At 39.3% G+C, this 23280-nt stretch overlaps 4 protein-coding genes and 1 pseudogene across 4 annotated transcripts in view; 2 read left to right on the top strand and 3 right to left on the bottom strand.

Moving 5' to 3' along the window:
- Positions 1–9127: 9127 nt before the first annotated feature.
- Positions 9128–11410, top strand: LOC148410298 (metalloproteinase inhibitor 2-like). Its single transcript, XM_088436855.1, has 5 exons — positions 9128–9321; positions 10182–10264; positions 10337–10442; positions 10959–11080; positions 11255–11410. The coding sequence occupies exons 1-5, from the start codon at positions 9207–9209 to the stop codon at positions 11408–11410; spliced, it is 582 nt and encodes a 193-aa protein (XP_088292981.1). The 5' UTR covers positions 9128–9206.
- A 1834-nt stretch (positions 11411–13244) lies between these two features.
- Positions 13245–14043, bottom strand: LOC148410297 (C-reactive protein-like; annotated as a pseudogene).
- LOC148410296 (C-type lectin lectoxin-Phi1-like) lies at positions 13909–15769 on the bottom strand. Its single transcript, XM_088436854.1, has 4 exons — positions 15766–15769; positions 14845–14990; positions 14652–14764; positions 13909–14522 (listed from the first exon to the last, which is right to left on the bottom strand). The coding sequence occupies exons 1-4, from the start codon at positions 15767–15769 to the stop codon at positions 14234–14236; spliced, it is 552 nt and encodes a 183-aa protein (XP_088292980.1). The 3' UTR covers positions 13909–14233.
- Positions 15770–18143: 2374 nt separating this feature from the next.
- On the top strand, positions 18144–21082 carry LOC148410295 (metalloproteinase inhibitor 2-like). Its single transcript, XM_088436853.1, has 6 exons — positions 18144–18329; positions 19323–19405; positions 19474–19579; positions 20040–20161; positions 20325–20452; positions 21010–21082. Exons 1-6 carry the CDS (start codon positions 18215–18217, stop codon positions 21080–21082), a joined length of 627 nt encoding a protein of 208 aa, XP_088292979.1. The 5' UTR covers positions 18144–18214.
- A 1319-nt stretch (positions 21083–22401) lies between these two features.
- The window catches only part of LOC148410294 (E3 ubiquitin-protein ligase rnf213-alpha-like), a 44769-nt gene continuing 43890 nt past the window's right edge, over positions 22402–23280 (bottom strand). Inside the window, exons 65-66 of the mRNA XM_088436852.1 lie at positions 22912–23090; positions 22402–22802 (exon numbers count right to left, since the gene is read on the bottom strand). Of these exons, the coding sequence (XP_088292978.1) occupies positions 22664–22802; positions 22912–23090 (318 nt within the window). The 3' untranslated portion in view covers positions 22402–22663. The remainder of the gene's footprint in view (positions 22803–22911; positions 23091–23280) is intronic.

Raw genomic sequence — 23280 nt, 5'->3', positions numbered from 1 at the left:
AGTGGTTCTCAACTGTCTTTTAAAAATGTACCCCCTGTGATTTTTTTTTTAGGTAAGTATGCTCCAACTAATACATGAAAAAAAGGACCTAAAACAAAGTTATGTGCCATCTGTGTTTGATGTAAAACGCTACTTAACACACTTGGCTAGTTTCAGTACAATTTCAGTTATCAATTAATTTGATTGCTGATTTATGTCTTACATTGAAACAATACCTTTAAAGAAATACACATTTTTCACCTTCTGTCAACGGAAAATAACATCGCATGGGCTCCGTGCTGAAGTATTGACCAATCACAGCTCAGCAGGTGAATGTAAGATGACCAAACCCGAAAAACATGTGACATGATTATTTGCTACCTGAGTCTTGAGCACATGACATTTTCAGTCAACAATAGGTGGAAAACATTTTATGGTTTTTAAAGGCTTTAATTGATAAAAAAAAAAAAAAAAATGCTGAAATTAACTAATTCACCGCCAATGATGTCAATAGAGGTCAAAGATCCATTTGATTGGGCGGGCAATGGACAAACTAACTCCTTTCCCCTTCCCCTAACCCCTTTTGCAGCAGAGTTAAAATGGATCTTCCACATCTATAGTCGCTATGGGAAGTGATTGAGTAATAGACAATTTACAACAAATCATACTTTTTTCAAATATACTTTTTATTGCAGACCACATGTAAAGCTATATATATATATATATATATATATATATATATATATATATATATATATATATATATATATATATATATATATATATATATATATATATATACACAATACAACCTTTTCAGAAGTCACAATAACACAATTTAGCAAAGCAAAACGCAATTTAACAAGCAAAGTTACTTCATGTTCCAATTAATTTGCTCTCAATTAGAAAACTGTACTGTGCTGATAACTGCTGTTAAAATTGCACGTACCCCTTTTGGGAACCTGTATCCAAATTGTGCCATCTGGGTGCCAAAAATCAGGATTGTGTCACGTGCGGTGTAAATCCTGCCCTTGTCTTTTTTGTTTTGTTTTTTTTAAATCAATGTTGACCCACCACAGACACGCTACACTTGTCTAATTGGCACTCTTGTAAGCTCATTTAGCCTGAATGTTAAGGCAATAGTGATCTCTCGGGATGAAGGGAGTCTTTTATGGAAATGAGCATGTGTCTCATCATCTTTGCGTTGTTATTTCAAGTTGCAGTTTCAGCTTTGGCGCAAAAAAAAAATAATAAAAAATTCACGTTATATTCCAATTCATTCCCGCCTTGACGGAGTGCTTGTTATCAGCTCACCTTGCATCTTTCTCCACTGTCAAAGCCTGCGCTGGCATGAATCATGCGCCAATATAAGAAAAGGCTCTCGCTCCTCTATCATATACCCCAAACAGCCTCCTCTTTATTTAAACATGGACACACGTTTTCAATTCGGACGAAAAGCAATGGGGACTTTTGCTGGTGTTGACGTCGTAAATCTGAAGCGGATTAAAAAAAAAATGTGCTCCTGCAACTCTTGTGGAAGCTTGGTGGGCTCGTCTGTCACCTGTGGAAAAACAAGTCCCTATCAGAAGACTGATAAACTACTGCCATCTACCGGAAAAAACTAGAATAGCCAAAACTACATTCATGTCAACTGTGAGGGGGTTTGTCTCATTGGGATACTTGTTTTACTGTTAACAGTCTGTTTTCTAGCTTATTCAGTTGTGTCCGCTTCAGTGGGCGATTGTTTTTGTCCTACATGTGATGCGTTTTCACAAAACCAGGCTGTTAACCAGGGAAAATTAATTCGAAGAATATTTTCCCGTCTGAACGCTAAAGACTTCATTTGTTCCCATAATGTCATGAGGTGTTGATGAGCACAGCCCACAAATAGCATTGTATTGGAATTTAGCTTCAAAGTATTTTTGAACGAATTTGCATGTACATTAAATAAAATTGCAAGTTCGTTCGAAGAATATTTTCTTCAGTAAATATTACAAACAAGCACAGATGTTGACAAGCACAGCCCATAGCATTATGGTGGTGGTGGGGTGGCTATGTTATTGGGATTTAGCTTCAAAGTACTTTTAAACATGTTTGCAAATACGTTCAACTGAAATTGCACATATGTTTGAAGAATATTATCTCAGCTAATGCCAGAAATAATTCACTCCCATAATGCCATGGCATGTTGACCTGCACAGCCAATAACATAGCCAATAGCATTATAGGGGGCGGCGGGGAATTTAGTTTGAACGTACTGCAAATACTTTCTAACATATTAGCAAGTGCATTCTAATGTATTTTTAAATATGTCTGAACACACTTGTATAAGTTTTTCAACGACATTGCCAGTCAAAACTGGCAGTTCCAGACTTCCACCCAGTCGCCCCTTTGAAGCTCGTTAAAGTCCGTTTCGTGGCAAAAGATGTCGGAAGTGTAAACACGTCAACTGTGAAGAAGCCCACATTCCCATTGCATTAATAAAAATTCCCACACGCAGCGTGAACCTGAACACCTCACTACCGCCTCTCACGTGCCGCTCGACGGACGCCACCTTTGACACGGCCGCTGACCTGCTCGCCACACGAGTGAAAAAAAGCAGGACGTATTGAGTGACGTGACCGTGGATTGGAGACATGAAGGTCGATCCGAAAGCAAAGACCGAATACAAAAGCCATCTTGCACGGAAGCTTCAGCATGTGATGGGGAAAGAAAAAAAAAGGCTAATTAATTTTTCCGAACTATGACATCAGGTGTGACCTCACTACATTATATAGGTCAAGGGTTCTCAAACTTTTTGGACTCGGGGACCCCTGTGAGAAAGCAAATTTTCCAAGCATCCCCATTGCGTATGTTTGCAGAAAAAAAAAGACAAAAATATGTGCCCTTTTTATCCGGCAACATATTCAATTTGACAACAAGTATGTTTGTTACTTTTCAGCTATACTGAAGTTTAGAAAACAAAAATTACAAATTACACATCCCTCTATAACAAACCAGGTCAATTGTCCCCCAAAAGTGCCCCCCCAGCATTAGCATTGCTGACTTCATTGCCTCGTTAGCAAGCAAAGTTAGAACGCATTTTGTCAATTTTAAATTTTTACATGTTTTAAAATATATCAAACTGGTTGAATTGGTTGCTTTATTGAAGCGTCGTGAATATTTCACAATTGAATAAAAAAAATAATTTAACACAAAATCAAATGAAATAAATATATTTTTTAATTAATAAGGCAATATTTTGTCCTTCCTAGATGTTGCAGTGACTTCTGTCTAGGTAGCCAGTCAACGTACTGTCAATGCACTATCAACAGCGACCAGAGGGGGCGCTATAAAACAAAGACTAAACCAAACAAGGCACAAATCTGTAACTTTAAAAAGATAAATTAATCATTTCCATAACACCCAAATTATTTCACGGACCCCCGGGGATCCGCGGACCCCACTTTGATATAGACAAAGGTAAATCATTGATTTCTTTACATCCATGAAGTAACATATTTTTATATCATTAATTTATTGTATTTTTTCTTGAGTTTTTTTTTTTTAATACAGTATAGCTTTTGATTTATTCCATGTACAGTACTAATAATCAACTCGTTTTGTTCTATTCTTTTCCAGCACTTTTTGCAATTCATGTTCATTGACGCAATGGCCTCACATCACCAAGGAAGTGTAACGATGATGACACACCAGTTAGACGGTTTCAGATACACGCACACACACACACACACACACACACACACACACACACACACACACACACACACACACACACACACGTGCGCGCACAATCCCATTGGCGGCCCGAGGGCGGCCCCTGCAGATTGAACGAGCGCTCACCTGCTGAGCCCCGTGTGAGCTGGCAAGCGACAGATTAAATAAAGCCGTCTCAAAAGCGGAGCGAAATGCGATGTTTGCGATGTCGACAGTGCCGCAATGTATGTGCACGACGGAGGTGTTGCCAGGGCCCCAGCTGGACCCAATTTGGGGTCCCGAGAGGTCACTGGTACTGCAGCATCACAGCACAAAAGGGAATGAATAGCAAGAAAATGAGCTTTCACTCTCAAGTGAAATTGAGTGTGGAAGCTCCACAAGGGTATGTAATATGCACCATTGATTTTTGCTTTGATGCACACTTTTACACTATGTTGTTGGTTTTGTTTTTTTGTTTTTTTGTTTTTTTTTAAGAAAGCAGACATTTAAGCCCTGGTATTTATGTATATTTTTTCAAGTGTTTGGTTAAAGGAGGGTCTAAAAATGGCTGTACTAGATGTATTAAGTACAAAAGTAATCAATTACTTTACATAAACAAGTACTGAAGCGACTGACTACTGTCCTTCAGGGAATCGTGTACGAAAGTCACTCAGGTACAAAAGTACTCAATTACTTTAGATACTAAATCACTACTCAATTACCTTACTGTATGTAAGTATGTTCTCAGATAATCCATTACTTTTCTATTAGTATTGAATAATTTACGCACTAAAGTACTAGAAGTAATGAATCAATGACTGTAGTTACCATACTGAAGTAATTGATTAGTTTATCATGTACTAATGTACAAAAGGTTTGGTCACCTAGTCAGTGACTTTAGGGTTAGTAATTGAATCGGTACTACAATACTAAAAGCGCTCACTTACATTATGTACTAAATTTATAATCAGTTACTTTATGTAATTAAGCACTAAAGATCTCCTTGCATTAGGTAATCAAGTACTGGACTGGTTCCTTTGGGTACTAAAATAATTGTGTGATCAATTAGTTTAGGGTTAGTAATTGATTATTTTCGATATTATTGCAATGAATCACTTACTAGGTACTAAATCACATATTAATTATTTTAGCACATACTGTGGATACAGAGTTTAATCCAATACTGTAGTACTTGGTAGCCCAAGTTAATTTATTATTGAGGACTTACCGTAATTCCCCAAATATAGACGTGCTTTTCTTCCCAGAAATGAAGGCCAAAATTATGGGTGTGCCCTATAAATGCAAACTTTTTTGACATCATTTGTTGCAGCGATGTGCCTTTTTATATCGGCTGTTTTCTTACAATGATTATTGTAATGGGATGAGCTAGATTGGGGTGTCAGTTGACTCTTAGCATCAAGTGCCTGTAGCAGCTAACAGTATGTTCAATAAAAGAAGCAGGCTGACTGGACCAACGTCCGAGTCCATCCTTGTTTATACTCTGAAATACTACAAAAATAGAGATGAAAAACTTATGATTTCTACCACTGATTCAATTAAAAGTGCATTGGTTAAAGAACACAAAAAATGTTGCTCAACTCTGGGTATTTGTGGTGAAATGAACTCCAAGACATGTAAAGGCGGAAAACAAAAGCTTCGAGGGGATTGCAATATTACACTAGTGAGATGTTCACTGACCGCTGACACTGAGGTAAATCTGAAACACGCACAACATATTTATATATGATGGATGTGATATGTTTTTTTTTTAACCTATTTAAGCCAATTTTTTTCCTAGACATGAAAACATCCAAATCATATGCAATTGGTAAACCCTTGAAAAAATCAAGACCTTTTTTTTTCTAAATGTGAAATGTGTTTTATGACCGGTCACAATAATATACAGTATTTACTCGTTGTGCAAACACACCAAACCAATTTGAGTAAGTGCAAATGCATATATCACTACTAGATATCTTAGAGATTATGTGTATGAAAAATCTTTGTTCTGTGTTTATTTTCACATACTTTACGAACCTTTTGCTTGGGAGCTTTGAGGTTGTCACTTTCCTCTCGAAGTGCAACCACAAAGTAAACAGCTCTGGTTATGCGATACTATTCTCTAAACATGTCACACTTTTCATCTACCCATTGTAGTATTTCAGTACTTCATGAAAAATGATTGAAAAAAATGACTTATAGAGCCTCATATAAAATTTTATTTACGTTCACGTTTGTGACAGATGGGTTGAAATGGGTTCATGTTTGGAACTTTAAACATCAGGTATTATTTTTTCATGCTCAACTATGAAAGAGCTCAGCAGCAACTTTTCTTGAAGCAGCGTGTGAAAAGGAAGTATTTTTTTTTTAATTTAGCTTTTGTCTTTTCTTTTTCTTTTGCCATCCTGTTCAACTCAGCTGCATCATTTGTTATTAGAGCAGCATATGGAAAAACTTTAGAAAGCTCAATGAAAATTGATCGTTTTCATACTAATATATATATATATATATATATATATATATATATATATATATACATACACACACACACACACTCTGACCACCCAAAAAAATAATTCTAGCTACGTCCCTGGATATAACTAATGCTACGCTAGAGCGTTTGCTATTAGCATATAATCAAGTGCAAGCGCAGTTCAAGGACAGGGGCCCGTTCATAATCAATAACTGCTAAAGGTCCCAAATGAGCACATTAGTCATGTTGACTACTTTGCTGCGTGCTTTATTGATCATGGGGCAATGTCAAGCGCGATGACGGACAAAGACAAATAATCCAAAGGCAAGTGCCGCTTGCCCAGGCTCCGTTTGGGAGCGCGTCATTCGCTTTCGCTTGTCCACATCTCGTCCCGTCACTCCCTCCGTTAATATTATCGAGTGGCTGGCGTGTGATTCCAGCCCGATACGCAACGCTTCTACATCAAAGGGGGAATTCAATTTGCCGGCGTTGGTTCCAAACTATTTTGTTCCCTGGCTGACATCCACCCTCCAGCCAAAGCAACGCGCTGGAAACGCGGACGTCATCTGCCACTGCCATTGCGAGCGTCAGCACATCAATCAGCGGCCACCGAAAGTATTTCATATCATCAACACAATGCCCGTAATCGTCTTAAATTAACCCTTCAAGATCGACCCACTGACCTAATCCAACAAGCATATCCAAGCATGGAGTAAACCCTTTTGACTGGCAACCTTGTTTGAACATATTTATGTCCAAACATACTTGTAGGCTGAATGAGAATACCATAGCATTATTTCTCAAAAGGTTTATCACACCCTGTGGAAAAACAGCTTGCAAGTACGCTCAAACATACTTGGAAGCACATTTGACCGTATTCAGAAATATGTTCGATCCTATGTGCAAATACAGTACAGTATAATAATACAGTGGTACCTCGGTACTCGACCGCCTCTATACTCGACCAAATCGGTGCTCGACCAAAAAATTCAAGTAGATAATGCATCGGACCTCGAACAGATTTTCGGTTCTCGACTAGCCGAGCCGAGCCGAGCCGAGCCGACCCGAACGCGCTCCTCGGCCCTTCTCGGCCAGCGGGTAAGCGCCAGTTCAACTCAGACCCCCAGCGGAGTAAGTCGTTTGTTCGAGTATTTCTTCCCGGATTTAAACTTTTTCGTGTTGCTCTAGCCCTTAATAATGGGTCCAAAGAAAGACAGTGATAAGGGGAAGGCAAAGAGGAAAACAATGAGGACCACTATTGAACCGAAGAAGGAAATTATAGCAAAATATGAACGCGGTGTACCTCGCGTCGCAGTTAGCTAGCGTCATCATGGAAGGAGTAACTCCCTCCCGTCCTCTCCACATCCATTCCTGTATGCCATCAACCACTCTCCAAAACGTAAGTAAATTATACAAAATGGTTTATAATGCTTTATTTATCTTTATCTTTATCATGTACTGCTTGTGCACTTTTACTTGTGCACACATACTTTCCATTATTTCTTATGGGAAAATTGGTTTCGGTGTTCGAACAAATCGGTGCTCGACCACCACCTCAGAACGGATTATGGTCGAGTACCGAGGTACCACTGTACATTCAAATAATATAAAACACTATCTCTAGTTTAAAATGCTGCTTTAAAATCCTTACCCTAGATTAAAACTATATTGAAACCATAGATCTTGTTTAAAACCCAAATTCAAAATGCTCGGTGAACCCTACTAACAGTATTTGAAAATAGTGAAACCATACCTTTGTTTAAAACCTAAATTTCTAAACCTAGGTTGTTCAATACCACCCTATGAAATCTTAACTCTACTTGCAAATACTCAATTGAAACCCTGCCTGTTTCAGATCCAAATATTTAACCTTTAATCTTGTTTAAAAGCCTGGTCCTGTTTTCAAACTGCCATGTTAATTTAAACCCCTAATATGAAACCCTATTTAAGCCACTCTTTTGAAACACTAACTGTAGTTTTAATCCCAAATTCAAAACCCTTACTCTAGTTCAAACCCTACTTTCAAACATTTACACTATTTTCCAACAAAGTTGAAACCTTAGGTCTTGTTTAAAACCCCACTCTGATCCCTACAAACCCTACTTAAAATACTAACTTGAAACTAGCCCTTGTTTAGAACCCCACTGTGAAACCTTAACCCCATTTAAAAAACACTTATTTGGAACCCTACAACATTTTAAAACCTTAGTTTGAAACACTGGTTCTTGTTTAAAAGCCTACTGTAAAAACCTAATTCCATTTAAAAGTACTCATTTGAAACCCTACCCTAGTTCAAAGCCCCAATTTGTAACCTGAGTTCCTGTGAAAAACTAACCCCATTTAAAAATACTCATTTGAAACCCAAATTTGTAACCCTAGTTGTTGGTTAAAACGCTACTTTGAAACATTTACCCTAAATTCAAACTTTTATACTCGTTCAAAACCCTACTTTTTGTTTTCCAATATTTGCACAGCTTGCCTGGAATGCTAGATCTTCTCCAAGCTGAGACCAGGTGACGACGTCAGAGTCTGTCACGTTCCACTTTTGAAACTTCATTTATGGCAGGCATGTCCAAAGCCAGTCGTGGAGGGCCGCCTATCCGGCATGTTTTGGAGGTTTCTGTCCTCCTACCGCACCTGATTCAAATGATCAGCTCATCAGCAAGCTCAGCGGAAGCCTGACAACAAACCTGATCATTTGAATCAACTGCATTGGATGCCGGAAACATCCAAAAAATGCAGGATCCGTGGCCTTCGAGGCCCGGGTTTGGACGTGCCATATTAATGGCATCTCCTCTTCGCGGCTCGACGAGTTCCGGCTGGCTGCGAATCAGATGTCACAATCGACCTTAACGCCATTAAAAAAAATCGCATAAACTGAAATCAGGTGTGCGTGCGCGCGTGGCGTGCAAGTGGGCGGAGTCCGCGGCTATAAAAGCCACCTTTCACAAGCTGGTGTCTGCCACGTGCTCTCGAGCTGCGTCCTACTTCCAACGTTGTCCGTTTCTTTTTTTCGATTTTTATCTCTCATCATCAATATTGTTATTATTCGTCCACAATGATAGCGTTGCTTTCACTGTTTGTGTTGTGTTTGTGGCAAGTCCAAGAAGGCGCACAAGCCTGCAAATGTTCCCCAAAGCATCCCCAGGCGAAGTTTTGCCACTCGGACGTCGGTAAGTCGCATTATTACATTTTTTGGTTTATTGCTTGCACTTGTGTGTTGCTGTTTCAAAGGCGGCACTGTCGTATTTCCTATGACTTGTAAGTTAGGTTAATAAACCAACGTAAATAAGTCTTTCCAAGTCCTTATCTCTGTGAGCTTAAACCTTTTTTCTTTTTAGCTCATTTTTCTATTCTGACATTCGTGACAATGACCTCACAAAAAAATACACTGGAGATGGCAGAAATCGGATGGAAAAATGGAACGGCTGATTCCCGAAATGAAACTGAACATTCGAAATCTATCCCACAGTGACATCTGTAGGCTCATTTTGGGACATATACAAAAATTACAGTGGGAAAACACACACACACACACGCACAAACATTTGATTGGTGCAATGTTATAATTTAATTTGATTTTGGAAAACCGTCACATAATCACTCTTCACTTGTAGTTTTGAAACAATTGGAGCGTTTAGCAACCCGATTTGGAAGTCACATGACGCCGCCCTTCTGATATAGACCTCGGAACGGTGTTTTTCCGCATGGGTTTTAATACGAACACAAACCTTGTTTTGATTTTGTTGTTTGACACGTTATGTAAGATGTTCCCTCGCTTATCGCGGGGGTTGTGTTCCCCAACATAACTGCAGCCATCAAAATCCACCAAGTTATAGTTTGACCGGTTTTTCTTGTTTAGTTAGCATTTTTTGTGCACAATACCAAAAGAACCAAACATTAAAGTAGCGAGGGAACACTGTATATCAAGAATAAAACTCAAGATGCATTTTTAAAATGTTTTTGTGTTTGAATATCATACCCGAATGTTGCCCTGTTCGTGCCCCCCCCCCCCCCTTCTTTGTCTTTGTAGTCATTAATGCAAAAGTAGTTGGCGTGGCGGCTAACCCCCAAGGTAGCTTCCTACCCGTCAAGTATGACATTGAGCAGATTGAGGTAAGAATTTTTACATTTGTCTAGCTTCCTTGCAAATTTGACTTTTTTTTTTTTTTCTCCCCCCTCCAATAGATGTTCAAAGGCCCTGACAACAAGATTTTTACGGCTATCTACACTTCAGCCAGCTCTGACGCATGTGGGATTACTCTGACCAGAGGCACTAAATATCTACTTATGGGTAATTAAAAAAAGTCTTTATGCAGTACCATCAATGTTTGATGGAATGTTTGAATTTAACTCACAGGTAAATGGACAAATAAGTTTACCACCAACTAATTGTTGGGAAAAAGCGGAAAAATATAAATTTTGAACTTTTAAAAATTTGTCATTACACTTAACTGAAACCTTAACATGAACTTGAGAGGCTGAAATCTCATTTTGAACAGGTTCGAATTAAATAACGGTTCTAAACTATCACTCCTCTTAATTAATCTTGATTAATTTACTAAGTAATTCGTTATCACTTAATCGCATAACTCATTGAACTCAGACATCTTTACGTTAAAGTCCGGGCATTCAATCTATTTTTCCTGTTTTTGTTTCTTTTTCGAAAGGTGTAAGAATGGCAAACATGAAATGAACTAAAACAACTATTATATACATTAGAATGACTAGTGTTTTCTACTGAGCACAATGTCCTTTACAATTTTCCTTGCCCCATTGTCTTTTTTTTTTTTTTTTTTTATACTTTCAGCTAGAATGTATCCAGACAAGTCGCTGCACGTCAACTCATGCGACTTCTTTCAGCCGTGGGATGACATGAGTGCCACGCAGAAGAAACTGCTGAAACACTATGGAAGGGGCTGTGGCTGTAAGGTAGTGACTTCAATACAGGCGTTTGTTTTTTTTTTTTTTTTTTTGTCAGTTAACCCTGCCGCGGCTCAGCCGTTTTGCTGGCTTTGCTCACAATGTTGGCAACGCAACCCCGAAGGCGCTTTCGTGAGGCGTCTGCCGGCGTTGACCAATTGCCTTTTTAACCCTGACCGGCAGATCACACGCTGCACCGGCTTCCTCTGTTTCACAAGCAGCCTGACGGAGTGCAAGTGGACTGACCTTCTCATTGGCAAATGGTTTCAACAATCTGCTTGCATCAGGAAATTTAACCATTTTTGTACCTGGTACGCAGCAAACCTCTTACCCAAGTAGGAAGATTTCCCTTGCCAAAGGAACTTCATTAAAAATGACATGTAAAAGAAATTAATTTGTCTTTTTTTGGTTTTGCCCACCCACCGACATGCTGATAGATGATGGGTTTGTGCTTTCTTTTAACCCTTTTACACAATGCGTCCCATAGCTTTTCAAAAAAATGACAGGTATAGGAATGGTAGCAGTAAGATTGAATGGCATCTCAATGGTTCATTACACACCAACAGATTCTAGTGGCATTTAGCGACTCTTCCATACACAAGCAAGTGCAGGGTCCACTTTCAAAAAGGTAGGTTGCGTTGTACAATTTCCACCAGTTTATCATCGAGTACTGCGGAAATATATTAGTGTTACTAAAGATTACACTATGTATTAGGTGATCATTTTCACTTCTCTGGCCCGTTTGTTATGAAATACCGATGGGACAAAAACCCAGGGAGTTTAAATGACGAATGGATGTTTTGTTTTCATCTAAATTTGAAGCAACGATGTCAAGTAGTCTACAAAACAATCTTGTCCGGCCAAGTTCCTCGTCCTGTCAAACCACCATGCTTGATGCTTTCACAAGAGTACAAGGGGAGACAAATTCAAACTTTTGATGCTGCTTTATTTGAACCAAATTGGAGAAGAGGTAATGTGACGTTACATTGGAGAACAGTGACAAAATAGAAATTAACTTTCAAGAACTAAATTCAGTAATTGTCACTTTGCAAAACCATGCCATCTACTGGCAGCAGATGCAATTACTGTGAATTTTTTTTTGCGGCTCAAGGAACGTCTAGTTCGTAACATGCGATCCGGTACTTGTAGTCCACTGAGCTGAGAGGTTTGATGCCCGCATGGGAAGACTCGTCGCACTGGATGCTCATCTGAAAGACAAAAACCATTTTTTTTATTTTTTTTTTTGAGACATTCAATCCCAAACCCTGTTTTTAAAATGCCTGCTACTAAATTTAAGTTCTAAAACGATCAGTTACTAAAGCAATCAGACATTAATAGAGCGCATGAACTGTTTTTTAATCGAGCCGTTCAAATCCCGTTTTTGTGTTTGGCTGAATGGTCTTAAAATGGCTGTTACCAAAATGATTAAGTTCTGAAATGAGAATTTCTTGATTCAATTAAGTACTAAAGCAATCAATTACATTCATGATGAGGTTTTTTTTGTTTTGTTTTATTTTAAATCAAGGTTGTTTTTCCTTTTTATCAAGACATTCAAGCCCAATGTTTGGGTACTAAATCGAGTTTGAAAATAAGCAGTTACTTTAGGCAATTCAATGCTAAAGCAATCATTTGCATTCAGCAATTAAGTATGAGTTAAACCCGAAAGCAATTGATTTATTTGGATCATTGGTATTTAATTACTACACTAAAGAACTACTTTAGGACTTGAAGTCAATTACTTTAGTACTAAAATGATCCCTTTAGGCAAAAGTAATCAATTACTTTAGTACTAAAATGATCCCTTTAAGCAGTTAAGTACTAACACAATCGTCAACATCAATTAAGTATTCTTTTTTATGGTTTTTAATTGTTTATTTTTTTTATGGATAGCTTCAACCCTAAGTATTTTTTTTTTCATTTGAAGAAGGCTCTTCAAATGGCTGCTACTCAATTGCGTTCTAAAATGATCAGTTACTTTAGGTAATTCAGAACCTAAGCAATCAGTTATATTGCACAACTAAGTATTGAGTTATTACGCAACTAAGTTTTAAGTCCTAAATTAATTGATTACTTTGGATAGTTCTTCATGGCTGGAACAATGTACTACGTCAGTACTTAAAAGTAAAATGCAGCACCTGAGAAGTGAAAAGGATTCCGTGCTTACCCGCAGAAACTACAGGGCCTCTTCTTCAATGAAAGCGGCACCAGAGATTTTATAGTCAAGGTCGTCTCAGTTGAGCACATTGCCAGATGTGATGCTTGAGCCAGATTGGTACCTTCTGATAAGCTTTGTGGAGAGGACGTAGTCCCACATGTGAAGTCGTGAGATCGTGCCAACAAAGGACTGGGTGGAGTCGAAGCCTCCCCCGTAAGTGTCCTGGTCTTGGCCCAGGATGATAATGGGCTTGCGGCTGATCTTCCCAGCGCGGATACATTTCTTGATGGGAGGTCTCTGGTCCAGCCACAACTCTTTTAAAGGTCCGGGTGACGCACAGGGTGTTATCGGTTGTTTGGAGGAGCAGTCTGAGACCAGAAATTTGCACAACCATCACTGGCATGAACGACAGCCGTCTTTCTCCTTCCAGATTTCAAAGGCTGATGGATATGTTGGTGTAACCATAGAGAAGAAGTTGTAGCTTCTGAGATCTGACAAGAATCTTAAAAAAAAGAAAAAGCGAAATGAGCAACTAACTATTTTCCTCAAAGTGTCAAACCCTAGTCCACGACGGCCCGTGTCCAGCAAGTTTTCCTCTGCAGCTTCTAGTTGTTCGTTGGTTTGATATCGATGGTGCACTTGACATGAGCAAAGCTATGGGATCACATTTTGATAGCACAGGTTAAGCCAATGATAGCTAACATTACTCGGATTCATTTCTCTCATACAAAGTGCCGTTTTAATTGAGATGATAGCAACTAATACATTTATCAACATTACTATTTGATGTTTTTAATTAACCTTTCATCTCTTCCATCTTCTCCTTCAGAGTTTGTACTTTGAGTTAAAACAGTACCACCTAGCCCAAGTCCAAGAGAGGAATCTGGACTTTTCGTCAAGTACAATAGGTAACCACGTTTGCATCCTGGAGTGAGCGCAAGGTGCCACTGGCGATACCCGTTACCACAGACAGACGGTCAATGCAGAGAACGATTCTTGATCAGTTTTCAGTTGCACGCCATCTTCAGTAGTTTCTCGCGGGAAGACAAAGATGTAGCCACGAACATCTGCAAACATATCCAGAACAATGACAACGTTACTGGGGGCGTTAGACTTTTCCTGTTTGGCATGTGACAGTAGCACACAGATAGCAGGTTTTTTTTGCAGACATATCTCTCCTTCATGTCATCGCAGTGGTTGTCCGACCAGCGACCGCCATCGTCGTGCACCATAGCTACACAGTGTGCTCCAAACTTGCCGTCAGCGTGGTGGTTGGGCTGTCCCTCCCCCCAGTTCCTGCAAATAAACAGAGCTCCTGCCAAACAGCCGCTCGTTTCGGCACTGATGAAATCTACCTAGCGACAAACGACCGCAGGGGGAACCGGGCATTTCTACGTTTTCTGAGATCTGAGAGCGGTCACTCACGCGTTGGTTTCGTCGAAAGGACTCCCGTCGCTCCACGTCCACTTTTCCTCCGCGCCCTCATCAGTCAGGCCCAGCCAGAACATTCCCGTGCTCGTTCTTTTCATCAGCCATTCCTACAATGAATCATACAAGATGGAGCTGAGATTCCCGACATGCGGTACAAGTGAGGGAGGTCGAGGTGAGCTCCGCTGACCGAGCGCTCCTCGTCCAGAATGTTCGTCGGGTTGCTGTCCTGTGTCAGGCAGAAGGCGTTGGCCTCCTTCCATGTCTTGGTGTCTTCCGAGATGTGGTAACACTCGCTCCTGTGCTCCTCCCAGCCTGTGAGACACTGACACTGGCCTGGAAAGAAAAAAAGACCCGCAGCACCAGCAACAGACTTTTAGTTTGGGGGCCAAAGAGACGATAAATTCACTCATTCAATCCCAAAGACATATCACTGTCCCTAAATTGTTAGGTACCAGCAGTACTGCGGGTTTTTCACATTGTTTAAATGTTTTCGATTTAAATGTGTAGACATTTTGTCACATAAATGTTTAAAATTAAAATACGTAGACACGGATCAAACTTAATAAAACGGTTCGCTCTAATGTGCACGTGGTAGGATTACTGTAATATATTTTTTTGTCCAGTTGAGAGCAGTATTTTCACATGTTCAAGCGCGTTTTTTCCCCACATTGTGAAATAAAACGTATGAACTTATGTCAATGTGAAGTACGTGGACCATATTGAGCGTAACGGTTACCTTGAAAGTGAAGTAGCAAAAACGTTCAACCTTAACTCAAAAAACACACACACACACACACACACACACACACACACACAAAAAGGGTAAAGCAATTCAAATAAATAAATGTAAAGAAACGTTCAACAAATGTTGAGGCTAAACTTCATCAGGCGTGAATCCTAACTTTTAAGCAACTTTAAACTTTACTTTCAACTTATTTAGAAGAAATACAATTAACAAAATCTTTTTTAAAGAGACTTTCAACAAATGTCACGCATTTTGTGAGGAGAATCTTTTTCTTCAATCGTTTTTACCTGTCACAATTAAGTCAACTTCAAGGATTTTTTTCTGGCAATACTACCACATGAAAGTCAGTTGTAAAGAAATCACCCATGACATATTCGCGTCAAGTCACTAATGACAGAGAGACAAAAGAAATGAAACGTCCACACTTAATCCAGACGTGTCAAATCAACGTCACATTTCAAAGTAAATTTAGCAACAAAAACCCGCCCGTCACTGTTGAACAATTGAAAGGTTCTGAAATGAGATAAAAACAATTGAATGCTCACTGCGACCAATGAGGACACCGGAGACAAAAAGGAGCCTATATATATATATATATATATATATATATATATATATATATATATATATATATATATATATATATATATATATATATATATATATATATATATATATATATATATATATATATATATATATATATATATATATATATATATATATCAACCATTGTGCAAATACAGTACAGTATAATAATACATTCCAATTATATAAAACCCTATCTCTAGTTTAAAACGCTGCTTTTAAAACCTTACCCTAGTTTAAAACTATATTGAAACCCTAGATCTTGTTTAAAACCCAAATTCAAAACCCTCGGTGAACCCTACTAAGGGTATTTGAAAATACTGAAACCATAATTCTGTTTAAAACCCAAATTCAAAACCCTCGGTGAACCCTACTAACAGTATTTGAAAACATTGAAACCATACTTCTGTTTAAAACCTAAATTTCTAACTGTTAGAATAATTATTGTTAGAATAATTATAGATATAGTGATTATACATTTGCTACAAAATATTAATGCTCGCAATGAAGAAATGCTTTGCTGTGTGAATGAATAAACACATACTGAATGATAATAATGAATGAATAAACTGCTGATGTACTGCTAGGTATGTTGATGGTACGCTGGGAGAATGAGTGCACTGTTTGTGGGAAAAGAACTGTCTCGTCATTGTTTTCTTTCAAGCAGAAGGAAGGCCGCTCAAGCCCGCCAGTCGGAGCGTTCCCACACCTGTGACTCTTATCGATGTTTTTGCTATGCATTATCAGAATGTTTCGCTACGTATTTTTTCATACATGCATTAGTTTCTCACCCACATGCTCACACATAGAAGGACAAGTACACAAGGTCCCGGCCATAGACTTGCGTTTTTTCCTGCCCCTTGAGGGCCGGGACCTTCATGTAGTTAGGGATCTCTGTAACAAATAAAAGTAAGGGGAGTCGGAGAGATTGGCAGAGCGCAGTAGAATTGTCCTTGGCCGGTTCCTCTTCGCTCCCCTCATGCATGAGTTGGGAAGATTGCCTTGTCTCCTTTTTTGTGTACAATTTCTTACAAATGTCTGACAAATGAACCTAGGCACTAACCCTAGGTTGTTCAATCCCACCCTGTGAAAACCTAACTTTACTTGCAAATACTCAATTGAAACACTGCCTGTTTCAAACCCAAATATTTAACCTTTAATCTTGTTTGAGCCTGGTCCTGTTTTCAAACCACCATGTTAATTTAAACCCCTAATATGAAACCCCATTTAAACCACTTTTGAAACACTAACTGTAGTTTAAATCCCAAATTCAAAACCCTTACTCTAGTTCAAACCCTACTTTCAAACACTTACACTATTTTCCAACTAAGTTGAAACCTTAGGTCTTGTTTAAAACCCCACTCTGATCCCTACAAACCCTACTTAAAATACTAACTTGAAACTAGCCCTTGTTTAGAACCCCACTGTGAAACCTTAACCCCATTTAAAAACACTTATTTGGAAACATACAACAGTTTAAAACCTTAGTTTGAAACCGGTTCTTGTTTAAAAGCCTACTGTAAAAACCTAACTCCATTTAAAAGTACTCATTTGAAACCCTACCCTAGTTCAAAGCCCCAATTTGTAACCCCAGTTCCTGTGAAAAACTAACCCCATTTAAAAATACTCATTTGAAATCTTAGCCCAGTTCAAAACCCAAATTTTTCTTCTCCAAGCTGAGACCAGGTGACGACGTGAGAGTCTGTCACGTTCCACTTTTGAAACTTCATTTATGGCAGGCATGTCCAAAGCCAGTCGTGGAGGGCCGCCTATCCGGCATGTTTTGGAGGTTTCTGTCCTCCTACCGCACCTGATTCAAATGATTAGCTCATCAGCAAGCTCAGCGGAAGCCTGACTACAAACCTGATCATTTGAATCAACTGCATTGGATGCCGGAAACATCCAAAACATGCAGGATCGGTGGCCCTCGAGGACCGGGTTTGGACGTGCCTTATTAATGGCATCTCCTCTTCGCAGCTCGACGAGTTCCGGCTGGCTGCGAATCAGATGTCACAATCGACCTTAACGCCATTAATAAAATCGCATAAACTGAAATCAGGTGTGCGTGCGCGCGTGGCGTGCAAGTGGGCGGAGTCCGGGGCTATAAAAGCACCTTTCACAAGCTCGTGTCTGCCACGTGCTCTCGAGCTGCGTCCTACTTCAAACGTTCTCCGTTTCTTTTTTTGATTTTATTTCTCATCAATATTGTTATTATTCGTCCACAATGATAGCGTTGCTTTCACTGTTTGTGTTGTGTTTGTGGCAAGTCCAAGAAGGCGCACAAGCCTGCAAATGTTCCCCAAAGCATCCCCAGGCGAAGTTTTGCCACTCGGACGTCGGTAAGTCGCATTATTACATTTTTTTGGTTTATTGCTTGCACTTGTGTGTTGCTGTTTCAAAGGCGGTACTTTCGTATTTCCTTTGACTTGTAAGTTAGTGTAATAAACCAATGTAAATTATAAGTCTTTCCAAGTCCTTAGCTCTGTGAGCTTAAACCATTATTTTTTAGCTCATTTTTCTAGTCTGACGTTCGTGAGAATGACCACAAAAATACACTAGATGGCAGAAATGGCATGGAAAAATGAAACGGAACATTCGAAATCTATCCCACAGTCACATCTGTAGGCTATACGTAACATCACATTAACAATATCAGCTCTTTAACCAAGAAGTATGGCTCTTTATTTTTGCGTTATTTTCATTTTGGGAAATTTACAAAAATTACAGTGGGAAGAAACACGCACATTTGATTGGTGCAATGTTATAATTTAATTTGATTTTGGAAAACCGTCACATAATCACTCTTCACTCGCAGTTTTGAAACAATTGGGGGAGCGTTTATTAACCCGATTTGGAAGTCACATGACGCCGCCCTTCTGATATAGACCTCGGAACGGTGTTTTTCCGCATGGGTTTTAATACGAACACAAACCTTGTTTTGATTTTGCCATTATTAATTTACGCGAGTGCCGACAGTTTTTAGTTTTGATGTAGCAAGTTGATTCACTTAATTGGAATTGCAGACGTTTTGATCATTTACGTTTGACACGTTATGTAAGGTGTTCCCTCGCTTATCGCGGGGGTTGTGTTCCCCAACATAACTGCAGCCATCAAAATCCACCAAGTTATAGTTTGACCGGTTTTTCTTGTTTTGTTAGCGTTTTTTGTGCACAATACCAAAAGAACCAAACATTAAAGTAGCGAGGCAACACTGTAGTTTATCAAGAATAAAACTCAAGATGCATTTTTAAAATGTTTTTGTGTTTGAATATCATACCCGAATGTTGCCCTGTTCGTGCCCCCCCCCCCCCCCCCCTTCTTTGTCTTCGTAGTCATTAATGCAAAAGTAGTTGGCGTGGCGGCTAACCCCCAAGGTAGCTTCCTACCCGTCAAGTATGACATTGAGCAGATTGAGGTAAGAATTTTTACATTTGTCTTGCTTCCTTGCAAACTTGACTTTTTTTTTTCTCCCCCCTCTAATAGATGTTCAAAGGTCCTGACAACAAGATTTTTACTGCTATCTACACTGCAGCCAGCTCTGACGCATGTGGGATTACTCTGACCAGAGGCACTAAATATCTACTCATGGGTAATTAAAAAAAAAAGTCTGTATGCAGTACCATCAATGTTTGATGGAACGTTTGAATTTAACTCACAGGTAAATGTACAACTAATTGTTGGAAAAAGCGGAAAAATATAAATTTCATTTTGAACAGGTTTGAATTAAATAACGCTTCTAAACTATCCTCTTAATTAATCTTGATTAATTTACTAAGTAATTTGTTGTCACTTAATCGCATAACTCATTGAACTCAGACATCTTTACGTTTAAGAGTCCGGGCATTCAATCTGTTTTTCCTGTTTTTGTTTCTTTTTTGAAAGGTGTAAGAATGGCAAACATGAAATGAACTAAAACTATTAAATACATTAGAATGGCCAGTGTTTTCTACTGAGCACGTTAAGCTCCATCCACTGAGAGATGGAGACAAAAAACAATGTCCATTTCAATTTTCCTTGCCCCATTTTCTTTTTTTATTATAAACTTTCAGCTAGAATGTATCCAGACAAGTCGCTGCACATCAACTCATGCGACCTCTTTCAGCCGTGGGATGACATGAGTGCCACTCAGAAAAAACTGCTGAAACACTATGGAAGGGGCTGCGGCTGTAAGGTAGTGACTTCAATACAGGCTTTTGTTTTTTTTGTCAGTTAACCCTGCCGCGGCTCAGCCGTTTTGCTGGCTTTGCTCACAATGTTGGCAACGCGATCCCGAAGGCGCTTTCGTGAGGCGTCTGCCGGCGTTGACCAATTGCCTTTGTAACCCTGACCGGCAGATCACACGCTGCACCGGCTTCCTCTGTTTCACAAGCAGCCTGACGGAGTGCAAGTGGACAGACCTTCTCATTGGCAAATGGTTTCAACAATCTGCTTGCATCAGGAAATTTAACCATTTTTGTACCTGGTACGCAGCAAACCTCTTACCCAAGTAGGAAGATTTCCCTTGCCGAAGGAACTTCATTAAAAATTACATGTAAAAGAAATTAAGTTGTCTTTTTTGGGTTTTGCCCACCCACCGATATGCTGATAGATGATGGGTTTGTGCTTTCTTTTAACCCTTTTACACAATGCGTCCCATAGCTTTTCAAAAAAAAATGACAGGTATAGCATGGCATCTCAATGGTTCATTACACACCAACCGATTCTAGTGGCATTTAGCGACTGTTCCATACACAAGCAAGTGCAGGGCCCACTTTCAAAAAGGTAGGTTGCCCTGTGGCTTTGTATTTGGAAATGAATGTCCCAGCATTTTTCTGGGCTAGTCCAACTGCCGGATTACTTGGCATCGTTGCTTCAGAATTGGAAGAAAACAAGATTCATTTATTTTAACTCCCGCCTATCTCGAACAGCTTCTCCCTTTACCAAATTAACGATTCAATATTCTTGAAAACCCAGCAAAGGCAATGCGGTTTAACGGCCTTGAGAGCAGCATTGCTCAATTTTCTACCGCTGTATTCCTAGGTGGGGCAGCAACCTAGAATTCGGTGACGTCGGCACGCGCAGCAATCCTTCAGTCACTACTGAGGCCACTTAGGATGGCCAAGATATATATTTATATATTTTTTTAAACCATGCTGCCACTCCAGGAAAAGTTCCCTGATAAATGTTGCACTACGTTATAACTTGCTGTTAAAAGAAACTGTCACGGAAATAGTAATAAAACAGACAGTTGTTTATTCATTTTGGGAGTGAATGGAGTTGTCAAAGCTGGTTTGTAATCTAGTAAAGTTTGACTGCTTCTACTGTTGCGCCTTATATATGGAAAACGTTTGAAAATTTCATTGAGGGTGCGTTTTATAATCCGGTGAGCCTTATAGTGCAGAAATGCGGTAGCTTAAATGATTGGTTTAAGCCTAAAAACTACCATTCTTTCACTGGATGTGTAATGAGCGTAATGAGCTACATTTAGAATGGCAAAGCCATACTTCCAGTTATGGTGGTGAGAGCAATCAAAGTAATGTAGTGTAATGCATTGAAAATACAATAATGCAGTAATGTAACTAATTACTTTGAAATGACAGTAATAAGTCATGAAGAATGTAATGTAACTAGTTACTTTGAAATGACAGTAATAAGTCATGAAGAATGTAATGTAACTAGTTACTTTGAAATGACAGTAATAAGTCATGAAGAATGCTTTACAGTTTTGAAGTAACTTGCCAACACAAGGGAACCAGAACAGACAATTTTAAACACATTTTAAATGAAAGATTTGTCGACGCAAGAGTGCGTAAAAGGTTGGATGCGGTCAAGGCACTGCTTTCAAGATTTGCCGGCTTCAGAAAAAACGTTTTGTTTCTTGCTTTAGATACACCCGTGGGTCCTCATATCTGTGTCATATTCATACATCATATTTGTGTGTTTAATAAAATGGTATTTCAAGTATAAACTCTCATTGTTATGATTATCTACAGGTTGGACTTCAGTTAGACTTCCGGGTGCCACTAATATGCCGCCAGACTTCAAATGATGGAAAGGGGTAAGTTAGGTTCAGTTACTGTGTCAGGTTTAATCATTTAAAATTTAAGTAAATAGGTGTACAGTACTGCAGTAATATTTGTCTCAATATGTATAGTGTGAAGACTTTTGAAATAAAAAAATGTATACATATATTTTTTTAAATGCTATTTTTTTTTTTAATTCTGTGGGGGAGGGGGACGCTACATCGAGGCTTTCACTTATCGCGGGCTGAGGTTGCGGTCCCAATTAACCATGAAAAATGAGGGGTCACTGTACTAATTAGAATAAATGAGAACAACCACCACCATAAAGGGGTAATTTAAAGAATACAGAGGCCCAGACCATCAGTCAGCAGAGCCCTGTGTGTGTGTGTGAAGAAAAAAAAAAATCACAAACATTGAAAAATATTTATTTGCATAGTAATGACTAAGATCTTTCATGGCAAAAAAGATATTTTGTTGTGTACCTCTTCGATAGGAATAAAGAAAGTTATAATTATTAACCCCATGACAAAAAACTCTAGACACCAGCAACAGTGAATTACTCATTTTTAGGTCCCTTATTTTGATGAGGTTTTGCAAATGCAATTTAACGGGAAACAGTACACTGATAAGCAATGATTGAAAGACAAAGAAAGGCACAAAAGGCCGCCTTCTTATCCAGTTTGCCTGCGAACGCGCTCTTGCTTGACGCCGTTGATGAACTTCCAGGCGTCGACACAGTGAGAAAGGCGGATGTCCGACGGGAAGCTCGGGTACTTGTCCTCCAAAGAAGGGTCCAAAATGGAAATCAGACTTCGGAGAGACAAAAACATCAACTTAAGACGCGGGGCATCACCGGCGCAAACGGAGAAAAAAAAAATCTCCGGCAAAGTTTCCGCTTTGGCGGAGCTCATCCAAATACCTCCATTCCGCTTTGAATTCATCAGGTGCCTTGGGGTTCTTCAGTTCCAGCACCAGCAAGTCATGCAGTTCCAGCAGGAAGATGTCGACGCTGCTCCCATTGCAGAAAGAAGTCAGCAGGCGACGCTCGCTTTCACCCAGGGTCTGCTTGTACTCCTCGCAGACGTTTTCAAAAGGATCCTGTGGAGGAAACGTGCGGCCAGGATGAAATCAAAGTGATGGCCAGGGTTACTACGGTAAATGAAAAACAAATGAACTCATTCAACCCCAAAGACGAACTTTTCCGTATTTACTTAAGTAATTCATTAGTTTTACCTGAAGTAATCGATTACTACAGTACTTTAGTACTCAAAATAATCGTTCCTTGGTA

This window comes from Hippichthys cyanospilos, chromosome 16 (assembly GCF_059441005.1).
Source record: "Hippichthys cyanospilos isolate Australia breed blue-spotted pipefish chromosome 16, RoL_Hcya_1.0, whole genome shotgun sequence".
Lineage (NCBI taxonomy): Eukaryota > Metazoa > Chordata > Actinopteri > Syngnathiformes > Syngnathidae > Hippichthys > Hippichthys cyanospilos.
The sequence above is the reverse complement of the archived record's forward strand: the minus strand, read 5'-3'. Positions and strand labels throughout refer to the sequence as shown.